At 45.0% G+C, this 18,676-nt stretch overlaps 1 protein-coding gene, 1 non-coding gene and 1 pseudogene across 6 annotated transcripts in view; 1 reads left to right on the forward strand and 2 right to left on the reverse strand.

The window, feature by feature from the left end:
* Positions 1–18,676, forward strand: part of PTPRC (protein tyrosine phosphatase receptor type C) — a 129,500-nt gene that overhangs the window by 84,250 nt on the left and 26,574 nt on the right. For all 5 annotated transcript variants that reach the window (XM_015475267.3, XM_005217330.5, XM_010813545.4 and 2 more), the window contains 3 exon segments: positions 280–340; positions 16,642–16,750; positions 17,490–17,524. In XM_015475267.3, the coding sequence (XP_015330753.1) occupies positions 280–340; positions 16,642–16,750; positions 17,490–17,524 (205 nt within the window).
* On the reverse strand, positions 1,824–1,930 carry LOC112441940 (U6 spliceosomal RNA). The gene has a single exon (XR_003029893.1). It is a non-coding gene; the product is annotated as a U6 spliceosomal RNA (small nuclear RNA).
* Positions 8,926–15,569, reverse strand: LOC101905566 (glycine cleavage system H protein, mitochondrial-like; annotated as a pseudogene).

Below are 18,676 nucleotides of genomic sequence, written 5' to 3' on the forward strand. Positions count from 1 at the left end.
GTGTTGGATTTTATTCCTTTGTGTCCACTTAGTTCTTGCTGACCATAACTATCAGTATTATTATTATTGCTAAATGGGATAAGATTTCTTTATATCGTTTCACTGGTAAATATTTAAGAAATTTGATAATAGACTATTGCCATAGTCTCGAAGTTTCAAGTTATCCAGTATACATTTTAATGAAAATAAACAGCAATATATGACAAATAGGAATGTGTTATATTGTGATTCACGAATTTAATTTAGAAAACCTTCTTCTCTCTCGTTTCTGAAACCCAGGTCTATTATGACAATACAAAATTTGCTGGTCTTCCAGAGAGTGTTACAGCATCAACATCTTGTAAGTCTTCTTGGCTATTTATTCTGTTTTTCATGGGATATGTGTTCACGCTTCCAATGCTTTATTATTTTACATTTGTACTCATATGTAATTATTAAGTTTTCAAATTATATATTTCCATAAACATTATATTTTAAGTTGTGTGAGCAAATGTACGTGCAGGTGAACATTATACTGAAATAAGGCCTTGCACTTGGGCAGGCTCGGGGCCGCCCTGCGTGCTGTGGGGCCCTTTCTCCTGTCCGCACGCACCTGGCCACTCCACGATACTCAATAAATGCCATAGTGGAATATTTTGTCCTGTTGGCATTTATCCGAAAACTTGAAAGAAAGGCTCCGCTATTGTCTTCAGTCACCCGTCTTCTGACATAAGCATGTTTGGATGTAAAGTAAGCTGAGGGGCGGTCTGGTACCTTCAGTCATCTTATCTCCGTGGGCATGTGTGTGTTTGCTGTTTGTATTTTTTTTTTCAGACAAATGCTTTGTGTGTTTGCTGGGTCGATCAGTGCCTCTGACTCTTTGCAGCCCCATGGACTGTAGCCCGCCAGGCTCCTCTGTCCATGGGATTTCCCAGGCAAGAATACTGGAGTGGGTTGCCATTTCCTCCTCCAGGGGATCTTCCTACCCAGAGATCAAACCAGCCAACCTTACCTCCCGTGACCAAAAACTAGACTTAGTTAGCCAAAGCTGTTTATTTATCATAAGCAGGATTTTGGTCATTCTGGACATTGCTTTTCAATCAACTGAATGTATCCAACCTGAGGTTTCCTGGAAAAGAAAATAATATCTTAAGTTCAGTTTAGGAAATTCAATTTTTAAAAGTTGGTTGGTTTCATAAAATAACTCATGAAGGATTTATATACACAGACTCCTATTATGATTCTGTTTATGATGTTTCTTCCTGTTAGGAACCAGCACATTTGTTTTGTGCTCCGTGTAGAAATCGTTTGTGGACCGTGTTAGAAATTACCTTTTTTTGAACTTACTTTTTATTGATGTAAGGTTGAATTGTTGATTACAAGCTTGTGTTAATTACTGCTGTACGGTGAAGCATGTCACTGCTGCTAAGTCGCCTCAGTCGTGTCCGACTCTGTGCGACCCCATAGACGGCAGCCCACCAGGCTCCCCCGTCCCTGGGATTCTCCAGGAAGAACACTGGAGTGGGTTGCCATTTCCTTCTCCAACGCATGAAAGGGAAAAGTGAAAGTGAAGTAGCTCAGTTGTGTCTGACTGCCCGTGATCCCATGGACTGCAGCCTACCAGGCTCCTCTGTCCATGGGATTTTCCAGGCAAGAGTACTGGAGTGGGTGCCACTGCCTTCTCCATACGTCTAAAAACACTCTGTTTTTATATTCTTTTCCATTATGGTTTATCCAGGATATTGAATATAGTTCCCAGCGCTATACAGTGTGGCCTTGTAGTTTATCCATTATAATCTATTCAGTATGCACACTGGTTTGCATCTGCTCATCCCAAACTCCCCCCAAATATGGGGCACTTCATGAATTTGTGTGTCATCCTTATGCAGGAGTGGCACTAAAATTCTCTCTATTGTTTCAGTCTTAGTGTATGTGCTGCAGAAGCCAACACTCTTCTTTTTTTTTTTTTCTGTCCCTCAACTGTATGCTTGGCAGAAGCAGGTGTTCTTACAAATCTATGCTGATTTACCCAACTAAGCTAGGATAAACAGTCCCTAAAAGCTTCCCCAGTGGCTCAGTGGTAAAGAATCCACCTGCCAATGCACGAGACCTGGGTTTGATCCCTGGAGAGGCAAACGGTAACCCACTCTAGTATTCTTGGCTGCAGAGAGGAGCCTGGTGGGCTACAGTCCATGGGATCACAAAAAGTCTGACTTGACAGAGTACGCATGCAAAAATGCTTTAATCAAAATAGAGCTGTGTGTAGGAAAAATCACTGAAATTAAACGTCATTGTAACAGTGAGGAGAACAGCTGGATTAAACGTCATTGCAACAGTGAGGATAACAGCTGGATGCCACCACTGACCTCTGCTCGTTCTGCTCACCAGAACACCCACTTTTCACTATTTCTGTTTTCAGTTCTTCTTATAGTTACCTCCATGTCTAAAAACAATATCATCTGCTGCTCTTTTGAGAGTTGCTTATTGGTCTGAGCCTGTGGAGGAAGAAGACCTAGCACTGTTTAAGTTTTCTCTGCTTGTTAGCTTTGTAAATTAAGTTAAATTCAGACCTCCAAGTGCGGTGTTACCAAGCATAGCTGGTTTTTATTTTTATTTTTTTAAGATTTGTTTGATGTAGACCATTTTTAAAGCCTTTATTGGGTTTGTGACAATATTGCTTCCATTTTATGTTTCGGTTATTTTGGCCGTGAGGCATGTGGGATCTTGATTCCCTGACCAGGTGTCGAACCTGCGGTCCCTGCATTGGAAGGCAAAGTCTAAAACACTGGACCACCAGGGAAGCCCCTTCAGATGGCACCTCACCAGTGCTCATATGCACGTGCACATTCAGTGGTGCTTTATTTCCCCAGGTCTTTCCAAAGAGGGAATGTATAAAAGCATCTTATTTTCCAAACTTGCTTGACTAGGTTCCATAAAAAGTTTTAGTTCTTTCTGCTCAGGTATTTTAAATGAAGGCTTCTGATGTGAAATCCATACACATTCAGCCAGCTCTCTTGAACTTTATTTCCATGCACTTTTCTTACAATACCAACAGCTTCATTGAGTTTTTCTGATTATGTGAGCAGTTCATAGTGGCAGCACTTACTCTTGGGGGTCATAGAGTCCACTGGATATTTCACACACCCATCTTTAAGACCAGCTTGGCACCACTTCACTCAGAGAAACACGGAGCAGGAAACACAATCAGAAGTGGCATCTGGCCAAGGACTTCCTGGTAGCATTGCCCACCGCAGTCCAAGGACCATGAACACTTCGACCCTCTGGACTCCACTGAGAAGAATGAGGCCACGTGTGGCAGAGCATCCCAGCTTAGAAGCTCCATGTCAAGAAAGGAACTGATACATCATGTAGCAGTTCCGTGGGCACAGCTGCCAACGGTGTCAACAGGGGTGAGCCCAGTAACATGATGTGCGCTGGGTGCACGCACTCAAGGAAGCCAAGGTCAGCATTTCTCACCAGGACGGTGCTTCATCCACAGCTGCCCTGGCCCAGACGCCATGTAGCACTCAGGGATTGTGTTGACGCCCGCCGTGTCGTCAAGTAACACAGCTGCTAGTCCATCTTTATCGTATTTTACCTTCAGTGGAGATATAGGGTTACCCCATCCTCCTTTCTCCATAAGGCAGAAAAAGTATCAACTCTTTCTAGCAACAGATTCTCCTAAGAGATAAATCATGTTGTCCCCTTTTAATAGTGACATCTACTCAAGGGTGGGTTGGCTCTTGAGTTGTGAATTGCAGAAGCACAGCTACTCAAAATGTATTTTACTCAGTTTTTCTGGCATCACACTCTACCACCTATATTTTGACAACATTTGGGCCCTTTTCTTCTGAAGCTCTCAAAGGGTACAGCCCCGATGCCATTATAAAATTTCCCTTCATCGGTTTCCCGTTTTAGAATCGCTGCATTTGAATCTCATGTATTTTTTAAATTTTATGTTTTTTTTTTTTAATCTGGTACTGTAAAAAGGAAATATTCCAATTTTGCATGCATTAAGATATCTTTATGATGGCACTTGATCAGTATGTTACCCTGGGATGGAGTCTAAGCTTAAGGATCTAGACTTTGAACATATTTCCGTGGACATCCCTGGTAGTCCAGTGGCTGAGTCTTCAGCTTCTTGCAGGGTGTTGTGGGTTCAGTCCTTGCCCAGGGAGCTAAGATTCCACATGCTGCAGGGTGTTGTGGGTTCAGTCCTTGCCCAGGGAGCTAAGATTCCACATGCTGCAGGGTGTGGCAAATAAATAAATCCATGCGAGCTCTGTAGAAGAATTCTTTCGAAGTATGTCTGTTGTTCCACTGTGCCCCGTGTGACTTCCCGGCTTCTTTTTCTTCCCCTGTGCCCCCTTGTTTTATTTTCTTCCGGGAACGCTTCGGCTCTCCTCTTTATTCTTGGTCGTCTGCGGGTCTTTTGCACTTATTTTCCTGGATGCTACTGGCCTTTGTGACCTGGAGACTACTATCTGTGGAAAATTTTCTTTGGTTCACTTTCTTTTTGCTGGCCTTTTGGAGTTTGTCTGAGTCACATTTTGCAGTCAAAAGTTGATGTATTATTTTGGCATCCATCTTTCGTGAGAGGGTTTCCTTGAGGGTTTGGTTCTCATTGGCAATTTTATCCTAGTTACAGTGACACACGGGAGACGGTGATTAGAAGTTCCGTCGTCCTTAAGGGGCCGTGTGGGCCGCGGAGATTCCCTGTGTTGTTACTGATTTATTTTCTCCAGCATCATCCATTGTCTCCAGACATGCAGTTTGGGCAGCCCTTGGCCTGGCTGAGTCACTCCATGCTTCCGGCTGTGAAAGAAATGTCTCATGCTCAGGAAATCTTCCATGGATCATGTAGAAAATAGGTTTCTCTTATTTTCACACTCTCTACCTTTTCCCCCTTAAATCCAAGGAAAGCATATAATTGTTTTATTGGCTTATTTACCTGTCTAGCGTTCGTTTGCCCCCAGAGAGAAGGAAGATTCCCTCCGAACTGGTGCCTTTTATGCCGTGTTTTCTGTCCTATCCCCAGAGACCGTCGTGGTCATAGGAAGCATAGCATTTGCTCGGTCAGTGTGGGATGAGTGAGGGGTACTGATCAGTTAAGACAGTGGTGGATGCCGTAAGAGACAGATCCCCAAATCGTTGTGGCGTAACTGAGTAGACACTGCTTATTTTCTGAATCATTTTTAAAAATTGGAGTATAGTTGCTTCACAGTTGCTGGGTTGGTTTCTGCTGTACAGTGGAGTGACTTAGCTACATGCATACGTGCATCTCCTTCCTCTTGGACCTGCACCCCTCAGCCCACCCTCTAGGGCGTCGCAGAGCACTGAGCTGAGCTGAGCTGAGCTGGGCAGGCTTCGCTGTCCAGCCCCAACTCCCACGGACAGCGGCTCCCCGCGGTAGCGTGCGTGTCTCAGTGCTCGGCCCTCAGCTCGTCCCCCCTCCCTGGTGCCCGCCTGCCTGCCCTCTGCATCTGCATCTGTACTCCTGCCCTGCGAAGAGGTTAGTTTGTACCATTTCTCTAGATTCCACATCCTGACATTAATACACATTAATTGTTTTCCTCTTTCTGACTTACTTTACTCTGTCTGATGGGCTCTAGGTCTGTTTCTCCTCCAACTGGGGATGTTTATGTCCTTGTCGAGGGCAGAGTCCTGCTCCACACACTCATTCAAAGCTCCACACGGACCCAGGGGCTTCCCTCTCCAGAGGTGGCTCCTGAATTTGGGATGACAACCAAGCTCCAGCCAGCACTCTGGAGAAGGGAATGGAGGGTCTTTCATGGGGTGGAAAATACCACACCCAGCTGTGGTTGATATGCCTGCTACCCTTATCTCAGTTACCTGGACACACTTAACAGCAAGGGAGAGAAAAGAAGTCTGCTCAAGAGTTAGCCAGGGCCAGCCACGGGCAGAGGAGGGGAGCAGGGCAGGGGAGGAGACCGGTCGTTCCCCTCAACCCCACGGACTGTCTCCAGCCGAAAGAACACAGGACAGGTGGCTGTGTATTCGTTTTGTCTTGCTGTCCAACGGGTTAAACCAGCGGCTTCACACCACACCCGTTGATTTATTAGCTCACAATTCCATAGTCAGAGTTCCAGCTCCATGTGACTGGGTCTTCTGAAACCTAGATGTCAGCCAGGATGAGTTTTTATCTGGAGAATATGCATATAAATGCTTCCAGGGTTGATCCAGGTTGGCAGAGTCCTGTTTCTTGCTGTGCTGGGACCGCTGACCTGATTTCTTTGGGGTCCCGGGGCCAAGGCTTGCAGTCAGCTCCCAGAAGCCCCTCGTGTTCTTTCCACCAGACCTGCTCCAGACAGCCTGGGGAGTCCTTCCAGTACCTCAAATCACTGACTTCAGCTTTTTTAAAGGACTCATGGTTAGGTCATGCTCACCCAGAACAGTCTCGGGATCTTCCAGCGGGAAAGTCCCTGCTGACTTGAGGCTGGAGTTCGCTCTGCAGTTTCTTTGCCGTGGTGCCTACATTAGTGGTTGATGAGATAACCAAGACCTGGAAACCTTGGCACCATCTGGAAATTCTCCTCACCACCCATCTCCTTCAAAGCACCCAGGCTTCTCAGCCCACCCCCACCTCAAATGTATAATTTCTGTATTGCCTTAGAAACATGATTTAGGAGGGTTGATTTGTTTCCTCACCTACAAGAGAAGAACGCTAGGTCTCTGCCCATCTTCATGAAGCACAGTGACCACAGCAGCGGTAGTGAACCCTGATGTAGATAAAGGTCCTCCACTCCCACCATCAGTTCAGTTCAGTCCCTCAGTTGCATCTAACTCTTTGTGACCCCATGGACTGCAGCACGCCAAGCTTCCCTGTCCATCACCAACTCCCAGAGCTTGCTCAAACTCATGTCTACCGAGTCCGTGATGCCATCCAGCCATCTCCTCCTCTGTCATCCGCTTCTCCTGCCTTCAGTCTTTCCCAGCATCAGGGTCTTTTCCAGTGAGTCAGTTCTTCGCATCAGGTGGCCAAAGGATTGGAGTTTCAGCTTCAGCATCAGTCCTTCCAATGAATATTCGGGACTGATTTCCTTTAGGGCTCCCACCATGCACAACGTCAATTCGTAATCCATCACCATAATCTCTCTCTTGCCATTACTCTGGAATCCCTTGGTCCTGGAACCAACGTCCATGACTAACAGCTTTCTTCTTTTTCCCTGGGTCATCGTTTCCCTCCTCTGCTGGGTGGGTCTCATCGGCATGCAGTTTTTAAAAGCAAATGAGCAGGAGCAACCACAGTATCTCTTCTGACCCTGTTTCTTCTTCAGCTGCCATCCTAGTTCTTCACCCGCACACCTGTCAACAGCAAAGCTCCTTTCATCCTGCTTCACTTGAGAGTCCCTTTGCTGGCTGCATCTTTTCCTCCTACTTTTTAACCCTGCGTGTCTCAGGACTGAGTCTTGGGCCTTCTATCCACTTTTAATTTCCGGGTTAATCATTCAGTCTTCACAGCTTTAAGCAACAGCTGTATGTTGGAGACCCTCTGTCCAGTCTCAGATCCTTTCTAGCCAGCTTCCTACTTGGCATCTCCACTTGGGTTGTCTACTTGTCCTTTCAGACTCTCAGATCCCAAACTGAGCTTCTGTTTCCCTGAGGGCAGCTCCGCACAGCCTTCGTGGTCTTCACTGATGGTGCTGTATGACTTCTTTCTCCTAACACCTGCGCTGCCAGCCTCATCTGAGGCACTGTCGTATTTTGCCTGGATGATAGTACTTTCAACAAGGGGGTTATAAAAATCTGTATAATGCCCAAGTCGCAGTTTATTACTCAAAATCCTGCAGGTGGTACAGATTTAACTCAAACACCAAGGTAAGCGGGCATAGCCTGGAGGCCCAGTGGCTCGCGCTCTGTGCTCTCTCTGGAGGGTGTAGGTTCCAACCCTGACTGGGGAGCTAAGATCTTACAAACGTAGCGGTGCAGCAAAACAGCAAACAAGCAAACACACACACACACACACACACACCAGTGTGACCTTAAATGCTTCACAAGCCCCTCCAAGCTTACCCTTGCCCTCTGCTGACTCCCAGCCACATTCTCAGCTGGCATCTCCTGATGCCCATCCCTCTCCCCGACTCTAGCCTCAGGGGATTCCTGCTGCTCCTTGGATGCTAGGTGTGTTCTGCCTCGAGGCTCTCACCTAATCCCACCTGTGCCTGAACAAGCATCCCCCAGATACCTGTCCAGCGAACTCCTCATCTTCTCAGTTCAGTTCAGTTCAGTCACCTAGTCGTGTCAGGCTCTTTTGACCCCATGGACTGCAGCACACCAGGCCTCCTTGTCCATCACCAACTCCCAGAGCTTGCTCAAACTCATGTCCACCGAGTCCGTGATGCCATCCAGCCATCTCCTCCTCTGTCATCCGCTTCTCCTGCCTTCAGTCTTTCCCAGCATCAGGGTCTTTTCCAGTGAGTCAGTTCTCCACATCAGGTGGCCAAAGGATTGGAGTTTCAGCTTCAGCATCACTCTTTCCAATGAATACTCAGGACGAATCTCCTTTAGGATGGACTGGTTTGATCTCTTTGCAGTCCAAGGGACTCTCAGGAGTCTCCGCCAACACCACAGTTCAAAAGCATCAATTCTTTGGTGCTCAGCTTTCTTCACAGTCCAACTCTCCCATCTATACATGACCACTGGAAAAACCACAGCTTTGGCTAGACGGACCTTTGTTGGCAAAGTAATGTCTCTGCTTTTTAATGTGCTATCTAGGTTGGTCATAACTTTTCTTCCAAGGAGTAAGCGTCTTTGAATTTCATGGCTGTAGTCATTATCTGCAGTGATTTTGGAGCCCAAGAAAATAAAGTGTGTCTCTATTTCCACTGTTTCCCCATCTATTTGCCATAAAGTGATGCGACCAGATGCCATGATGTTAGTTTTCTGAATGTTGAGGGGGTTTTTGTTTGTTTCAAAGCAGTTTATTTAGGGGTTCCATTTTCACTCCTCAGTAGATTTTATGTATTTCTCATATGCTTCTTCCCTCGTTAGTTCATCTAGTTCTGAAGGGTTACTGAATGTCATCTTGATCAGCCAACCATCTTCGTAACAAGACTTGTTGACAAGTCCTGGATTTTCTGCTAGAGCTTTATTAATTTCAGCTGCTTCTCCTGACACAGGAGAATAGAGTTCACTAGCAGCTTTCACACTTTCCAAAGCACCAAACTCCTCTTGTTTGTTCAACTTTGTCCCAACTTCAGGCAGACTACAGTAAACAACATCTCCCAAAGCTTCCTGTGCAAAATTGCTGATTCCCACTGTTCCAACACCATTTTCTGTTGTTACCCATTCGTGTTTTTCTGTGAATTTCCGCACCGACAGCCGAGCAGGGCCGGTGCGCAGCGCCCAGACGGCACCCACCCGCAGTCCCCAGGGCCGCGGCGAGCAGGGCGCGCCGGGTGCTAGATGGGCGCAGGCTGCCGACCGCGGCGCCCACGCTCCGCACCGCGCGCAGCGCCACGTTCGCACCGGTGCAGAGGGGCTCCGCGCGGCACCTAGAGCCCTCCGGTCCGGCCGGCGGGGGCGGGGCGGACGGGGCGGCCCCGGGCCGGAGCGAGCCTCAGCGAGCTGGCTGGACGGGGCGCGGGGCCGGGCTGAATGTTGAGTTTTAAGCCAACTTTTTCACTCTCCTCTTTGACACTTATCAAGACGCTCTTTAGTTCCTCTTCACTTTCTGCCCTAAGGATGGTGTCATCTGCATAGCTGAGGATATTGATATTTCTCACAGCAATCTTGATTTCAGCTTGTGCTTCATCCAGCCTAGCATTTCTCATGATGCACTCTGCACAGAAGTTAAATAAGCGGGGTGATAATATACAGTGTTGACATATTTCTTTTCCTATTTGGAACCAGTCTGTTGTTCCATGTCCAGTTCTAACTGGTGCTTCCTGACCTGCATACAGGTTTCTCAAGAGGCAGGTCAGGTGGTTGGTATTCCCATCTCTTGAAGAATTTTCCACAGTTTATTGTGATCCACACAGTCAAAGGCTTCGGCATAGTTGATAAAGCAGATGTTTTTCTGGAACTCTCTTGCTTTTTCCATGATCTAGTGGATGTTGGCAACTTTATCTCTGGTTCCTCTGACTTTTCTAAAACCAGCTTGAACATCTGGAAGTTCATGGTTCACGTACTGTTGAAGCCTTGCTTGGAGATTTTGAGCATTACTTTACTAGCGTGTGAGATGAGTGCAATTGTGTGGTAGTTTGAGCATTCTTTGGCATTGCCTTTCTTTGGGATTGGAATGAAAACTGACCTTTTCCAGTCCTGTGGCCACCACTGAGTTTTCCAAATGTGCTGGCATATTGAGTGCAGCACTTTCACAGCATCATCTTTTAGGATTTGAAATAGCTCCACTGGAATTCATCACCTCCACTAGCTTTGTTCGTAATGATGCTTTCTAAGGCCCACTTGACTTCACATTCCAGGTTGTCTGGCTCTAGGAGTGATCACACCATCATGATTATCACGTCATTAAGATCTTTTTGTATAGTTCTGTGTATTCTTGCCACCTCTTCTTAATATCTTCTACTTCTGTTAGGTCCATACCATTTCTGTCCTTTAATGAGCCCATCTTTGCATGAAATGGTCCCTTGGTATCTCTGATTTCCTTGAAGAGATCTCTAGCCTTTCCAATTCCGTTGTTTTCCTCTATTTCTTTGCATTGATCACTGAGGAAGGCTTTCTTGTCTCTCCCTGCTATTCTTTGGAACTCTGCAATCAAATGAGTGTATCTTTCCTTTTCTCCTTTGCTTTTCACTTCTCTTCTTTTCACAGCTATTTGTAAGCCCTCCTCAGACAAGCATTTTGCCTTTTTGCATTTCTTTTTCTTGGGGATGGTCTTGATCCCTGCCTCTTGTACAGTGTCACAAACCTCCATCCATAGTTCTTCAGGCACTCTGTCTATCAAATGTAATCCCGTGAATCTATTTCTCACTTCCACTGTATAATCATAAGAGATTTGATTTAGGTCATACCTGAAGGATCTAGTGGTTTTCCCTACTTTCTTCAGTTTAAGTCTGAATTTGGCAATAAGGAATTCATGATCTGAACCACAGTCAGCTCCTGGTCTTGTTTTGGCTGACTATATAGAGCTTCTCCATCTTTGGCTGCAAAGAATATAATCAATCTGATTTCAGTGTTGACCATCTGGTGACGTCCATGTGTAGAGTCTTCTCTAGTGTTGTTGGAAGGGGGGGTTTGCTATGACCAGTGCACTCTCTTGGTAAAACTCTATTATCCTTTCTCCTGCTTCATTCTGTACTCCAAGGCCAAATTTGCCTGTTACTCCAGCTATTTCTTGACTTCCTACTTTTGCATTCCAGTCCCCTATAATGAAAAGGACATCTTTTTTGGGTGTTAGTTCTAGAAGTTCTTGTAGGTCTTCATAGAACCGTTCAACTTCAGCTTCTTCAGCATTACTGGTTGGGGCATAGACTTGGATTACTGTGATACTGAATAGTCTGCCTTGGAAATAAACAGAGATCATTGTCATTTTTGAGACTGCATCCAAGTATTGCGTTTTGGACTCTTTTGTGGACAACTCTTTTGATTGTTACTCCATTTCTTCTAAGGGATTCTTGCCCACAGTAGTAGATATAATGGTCATCTGAGTTAAATTCACCCATTCCAGTCCATTTTAGTTCACTGATTCCTAAAATGTCGATGTTCACTCTTGCCATCTCCTGTTTGACCACTTCCAATTTGCCTTGATTCATGGACCTGACATTCCAGGTTCCTATGCAATATTGCTCTTTACAGCTTCAAACTTCCATCACCAGTCAAATCCGCAGCTGGGCATTATTTTTGCTTTGGCTCCATCCCTTCATTCTTTCTGGAGTTATTTCTCTACCGATCTCCAGTAGCATATTGGGCACCTACCCACCTGGGGAGTTCATCTTTCAGTGTCTTATCTTTTTGCCTTTTCACACTGTTCATGGGGTTCTCAAGGCAAGAATACTGAAATGGTTTGCCATTCCCTTCTCCAGTGGACCATGTTTTGTCAGAATTCTCCACCATGACCCATCTATCTTGGGTGGCCCTACATGGCATGACTCATAGTTTCATTGAGTTAGACAAGGCTGTGGTTCATGTGATCAGATTGGTTAGTTTTCTGTGATTGTGGTTCCAGTCTGCCCTTTGATGGAGAAGGATAAGAGGCTTATTGGAGCTTCCTGGTGGAGAGACTGACTGAGGGGGAAACTGGGTCTTGTTCTGATAGGTTGGACCGTGCTCAGTAAATCTTTAATCCAATTTTCTGTTGATGGGTGGGGCTGTGTTCCCTCTGTTATTTACCTGGGACTTATGTATAGATCCTGTGGTCAGATATGGATGTGAGAGTTGGACTGTGAAGAAGGCTGAGTGCCGAAGAATTGATGCTTTTGAACTGTGGTATTGGAGAAGACTCTTGAGAGTCCCTTGGACTGCAAGGAAACCCAAACAGTCCATTCTGAAGGAGATCAGCCCTGGGATTTCTTTGGAAGGAATGATGCTAAAGCTGAAACTCCAGTACTTTGGCCACCTCATGCGAAGAGTTGACTCATTGGCAAAGACTCTGATGCTGGGAGGGATTGGGGGCAGGAGAAGGGGACGACAGAGGATGAGATGGCTGGATGGCATCACTGACTCAGTGGATGTGAGTCTGAGTGAACTCTGGGAGTTGGTGATGGACAGGGAGGCCTGGAGTGCTGTGATTCATGGGGTCACAAGGAGTTGGACATGACTGAGCAACTGATCTGAGCTGAACTGAACTAACTATGGTGGAGGTAATGAAGACAATGGCAACCTCCTTCCAAAAGCCCCAGGCACCCACTGCTACATTCAGTGCCCCCAACCCTTGCAGCAGGCCACCGGCAACCACGCCTCTGCTGGTGACTCCTGAACACTCACGGGCAAGTCTGGGTCAGTCTCTTGTGGGGTCTCTGCTCCTTTCTCCTGGGTCCTGATGTGCAGAAAGTTCTGTTTATGCCCTCCTAGAGTCTGTTTACCGTCTGAGCCACCAGGGAGGTCAACATCAAAATCAGATTGATTATATTCTTTGAAGCCAAAGATGGAGAAGCTGTATACAGTCAGCAAACACAAGACCAGGAGCTGACTGTGGCTCAGATCATGAACTCCTTGTTGCCAAATTCAGACTTAAATTGAAGAAAGTAGGGAAAACCACTAGACCATTCAGGTATGACCTAAATCAAATCCCTTATGATTATACAGTGGAAGTGAGAAATAGATTTAAGGGCCTAGATCTGATAGACAGAGTGCCTGATGAACAATGGACAGAGGTTGGTGACACTGTACGGGAGACAGGGATCTAGACCATCCCCATGGAAAAGAAATGCAAAAAAGCAAAATGGCTGTCTGAGGAGGCCTTACAAATAGTTGTGAAAAGAAGAGAAGCAAAAAGCAAAGGAGAAAAGGAAAGATATAAGCATCTGAATGCAGAGTTCCAAAGAATAGCAAGGAGAGATAAGAAAGCCTTCCTCAGCAATCAATGCAAAGAAATAGAGGAAAACAACAGAATGGGAAGGACTAGAGATCTCTTCAAGAAAATTAGAGACACCAAGGGAACATTTCATGCAAAGATGGGCTCATTAAAGGACAGAAATGGTATGGATCTAACAGAATCAGAAGATATTATGAAGAGGTGGCAAGAATACACAGGAGAACTGTACAAAAAAGAGCTTCACAACCCAGATAATCATGATGATGTGATCACTCACCTAGAGCCAGACATCCTGGAATGTGAAGTCAAGTGGGCCTTAGAAAGCATCACTACGAACAAAGCTAGTAGAGGTGATGAATTCCAGTGGAGCTATTTCAAATCCTAAAAGATGATGCTGTGAAAGTGCTGCACTCAATATGCCAGCAAATTTGGAAAACTCAGCGGTGGCCACAGGACTGGAAAAGGTCAGTTTTTATTCCAGTCCCAAAGAAAGGCAATGCAAAAGAATGCTCAAACTACCACACAATTGCACTCATCTCACACGCTAGTAAAGTAATGCTCAAAATCTCCAAGCCAGGCTTCAGCAATACGTGAACCATGAACCTCCAGATGTTCAAGCTAGTTTTAGAAAAGGCAGAGGAACCAGAGTTCAAATTGCCAACATCTGCTGGATCATGGAAAAAGCAAGAGAGTTCCAGAAAAACACCTGTTTCAGGTTTATTGGCTATGCCAAGGCCTTTGACTGTGTGGATCACAATAAACTGTGGAAAATTCTGAAGGAGATGGAAATACCAGACCACCTGACCTGCCTCTTGAGAAACCTATATGCAAGTCAGGAAGCAACAGTTAGAACTGGACATGGAACAACAGACTGGTTCCAAATAGGAAAAGGAGTATGTCAACACTGTATATTGTCACCCTGCTTATTTAACTTCTGTGCAGAGTACATCATGAGAAACCCTGGGCTGGAAGAAGCACAAGCTGGAATCAAGATTGCCTGGAGAAATATCAATAATCTCAAATATGCAGATGACACCACCCTTAAGGCAGAAAGTGAAGAGGAACTAAAAAGCCTCTTGATGAAAGTGAAAGAGGAGAGTGAAAAAGTTGGCTTAAAGCTCAACATTCAGAAAACTAAGATCATAGCATCTGGTCCCATCACTTCATGGGAAATAGATGGGGAAACAGTGGAAACAGTGGCAGACTTATTTTTTGGGGCTCCAAAATCACTGCAGATGGTGATTGCAGCCATGAAATTAAAAGATGCTTACTCCTTGGGAGGAAAGTTATGACCAACCTAGACAGCATATTAAAAAGTAGAGACATTACTTTGCCAACAAAGGTCTGTCTAGTCAAGGCTATGGTTTTTCCAGTGGTCATGTATGGATGTGAGAGTTGGACTGAAGAATTGATGCTTTTGAACTGTAGTGTTGGAGAAGACTCTTGAGAGTCCCTTGGATTGTAAGGAGATCCAACCAGTCCATCCTAAAGAAGATCAGTCCTGGGTGTTCATTGGAAGAACTGATGTTGAAGCTGAAACTCCAATACTTAGGCCACCTGATGTGAAGAGCTGACTCATTTGAAAAGACCCTGATGCTGGGAAAGATTGAGGGCAGGAGGAGAAGGGGACGACAGAGGATGAGATGGCTGGATGGCATCACAGACTCGATGGACATGAGTTTGGGTGAACTCTGGGAGTTGGTGATGGACAGGGAGGCCTGGCGTGCTGTGATTCATGGGGTCGCAAAGAGTCGGACATGACTGAGTGACTGAACTGAACTGAACTGAGAGTCTGTTTCCCCAGTCCTGTGTACGGTCTGGAGGCTCTATGGTGGGTAATGGCGACCTCCTCCAAGAGGGCTTATGCCATACCCAGGCCTGCTGCACCCAGAGCCCCTGCCCCTGCAGCAGCCCACTGCTGATCCATCCCTCCTAGGAGGTGTTCAAACACAGCTCTGTCTCAGTCTCTGTGGGGTCTCTGAGTCCTGGTGTGCACAAGGTTTATTTGAGCCCTCCCAGCATCAGTGGTGGGAATGGGGTTTGATTCTAAACGCGATTTCACCCCTCCTACCATCTTGCTGGGGCTTCTCTGCCCTTGGATGCGGGGTATCTCCTCACAGTTGTTCAGCGCCATGCAGCCAATGCTCCAGTCTTCATCATCTTTCAACCTATTTCATTGTTCTCTTGTTTACAGTATATATTGTTAACTGTCTTTCCTCCCAGAATGTCAGTCCCATGAGTACAAGGATCTTTGTCTGTCTCATTCTCTGAGACATCTTAAATACTTAAATCAGTGACACACACTAAGACCCAAAATATTTTGGGTGACTAGTGAATAATTAGTACTATGTCCCGACACTATGCTAAATGTCTCCTGTGGATCAAACTTAGCCTCAGTTTACTAATTAGGGATGGAGATACAAAGATAATCAGGGTGGTGGCCAAGGTCCCAATCAGGAAGTGGTGGATCTAAGCTGGGAACCCAAGAAGTCTGTATCCAGTACTGAGACCCTGATGTCTCCGCATTATTTCACCCGACTTTCACTGTAGATGAACAGCATTACCTGCTTGTTCAGCACAAGAGATATTTCCAATAAGCTCTCTTTTCTCTGCCCTTTCTCCAAGAAAGGATGTGATTTCACATTAAACCTTTGTGAAAATTCATGTCAGGATAAGTCTAATATCAAGTGTAGAATAAAATAATTTTGTTTTGTGGTTAATTGATTTTATACCTCAATAAGCAGGTTTATCTCATGTAGGGCAGTGACCTTTCTGACCCCCTTAAGAAGCTAGCTAGTTCTGCACAGAAACTATAGGAGGTTATCTCTGAGAATCATAACTAGATTACCTATTTGATCCCTTTCTAATGGAGTGACCAAAAGAAAGATAATTAAATCTAAATGATAGTGTCTCATAAATGGACATTATTTAGTAGAAAGGTAGAGAATTGCTCTTCTATACTCTATTAATTCTTAAAATATGAAATATTTTATTGGTTCAGAACCAATAAATGGGCAAGATATGGGCAAGACTTTACAAAATCAGAAACATCCTGTCTTTGGTCTCATTCTAAAAATTATATATTTTTAAAACTTCAAAAGAAATGAAAGTGTTAAAATGTAAGTACTTTAAAAGTGATTTCTCAAAGAATCCAGCAACATATTTGACATAGTAAGCTCTCTTCCTGTGTTCTTTTTCATTTCTAGATAATGCTAAAGCACTCATCATATTTTTGGTATTTCTGATTATTGTGACATCAATAGCCCTGCTCATTGTTCTCTATAAAATCTATGATCTGCATAAGAAAAGATCCAGGTAAGAGTTGATTTCAAAATGAAAAGATAATAATAATAGTTATAATGATGAAAGTCCCATTTATGAGGCCAACTTGGAACCAATTAAATGGAATTCAGAGATGGAGAAGGAAATGGCAACCCACTCCAGTGTTCTTGCCTGGAGAATCCCAGGGACGGGGAGACTGGTGGGCTGCCGTCTCTGGGGTCACACAGAGTCGGACACGACTGAAGTGACGCAGCAGCAGCAGCAGCAGCAGAGATGACAGTAAGAAGTCTAGGACATCACTGACCTTTGATGAAAGACTTTCCTATTGTCTTATTGGTTTATATTCAATGTTATTTTTTCTATGTTCACTAATAATGGGATAGATTTCCTTCAGTAATAACCAATGAAAAGAATGTGCCTGTTCTTTTTGTACAAAGTGGGTCATAGGTATCTGGAAGTGACAATGGAGAGAAATATATCGGGAAGTATATACATTCCTCTGGCCAGGAACAACTACACTTTATGAAAATCAAGAAGTTCCAAATTTAAAAAATGCGGTCACTTCTCTGAGACTGACCAACCTCCCATGGTTGGTTCCCCTCCCCACCTTTCTTCCCCTTACCTCCCCTTTATGCCTTCTTACCCCCTCCCCTCTTCCCTTTCATCCTCCCCATCTCTACTTCCTCCTTCCCTCAAGACATTCATTAAAAGCACTTGCCAACTGAATTCTGTTTCTTAAGAGTATGCAAACTTACATTTCTTATCTTTACAGCAATTTAGATGAGCAGCAGGAACTCGTTGAAAGGGGTAAGTGTGCCATTTTTTTAACTGGCAAATATCTCCCTTGTTTTATATAATAATTCAACATTTTTTAAATCTAACCTGGACTTCCTCTGTGATAAAATTTAAATTCATTGATGTGTTTATTTAACCAGCAAGGATCTGTACCTTCTCAGAGTGTGCCTGAAACTATGGCAGTCACAGGTCACAGACTCTGCATTTAAAATTTTAGGGTCTAGATGCTTTTGAGCTGTGGTGTTGGAGAAGACTCTTGAGAGTCCCTTGGACTGCAAGGAGATCCAACCAGTCCATTCTGAAGGAGATCAGCCCTGGGATTTCTTTGGAAGGACTGATGCTAAAGCTGAAACTCCAGTACTTTGGCCACCTCATGTGAAGAGTTGACTCATTGGAAAAGACCCTGATGCTGGGAGGGATTGGGGGCAGGAGGAGAAGGGGACGACAGAGGATGAGATGGCTGGATGGCATCACTGACTCGATGGACGTGAGTCTGAGTGAACTCCGGGAGTTGGTGATGGACAGGGAGGCCTGGTGTGCTGCGATTCATGGGGTCGCAAAGAGTCTGACACGACTGAGCGACTGAATTGAATTGAACTGAGAGGAAGACAGACGCAGACGACTGTGACAGAGTTTTAGGTGCCGTGGGTGGGGTACATGTGATGCTGTAGAAAGACGGAAGATAGCAAGCTGTCTACGCAGAAGGCAAGAAGCTGGGTCTTCTAAGGTGGTGGGGAATCATTAGACCAACAAAGGAGAGTGACTGAAGAGCAGATGGAAGGTCACACGGGCAGGGAGGTGGCAAGTGTCCACGTCCCTGCAAGGGTGGGCCAGGGGCTGTTCCCACTAAAGGCACATTGACAGGCATGACAAAAGATTGCACCCTGACTTTGGAAATGAAAGCATATTTCATCTTTTCTCTCTCTCCTTTTTTTTCAACTTTTACTGTACTTTTTTCAATTCTCTTTAAAAATGTGTTTTTTGATCCAGTAAAATGGGGATGGGGTTCAAGAAGTTGAAACTGTGTCTTTAATAAAGAAAATGATTTGGTTTTGCATACTCAAGATCGGAAACATTTCAGCACTCCTCTCTTTGGTTTTAACTTGTCTTGGAAAGGGTCAAGGAGCATTTATCTCAGAGTTGCCACAGATTGCCCCTTGGAGT

Source organism: Bos taurus, chromosome 16, assembly GCF_002263795.3.
Source record: "Bos taurus isolate L1 Dominette 01449 registration number 42190680 breed Hereford chromosome 16, ARS-UCD2.0, whole genome shotgun sequence".
In the NCBI taxonomy this organism is placed as follows: domain Eukaryota; kingdom Metazoa; phylum Chordata; class Mammalia; order Artiodactyla; family Bovidae; genus Bos; species Bos taurus.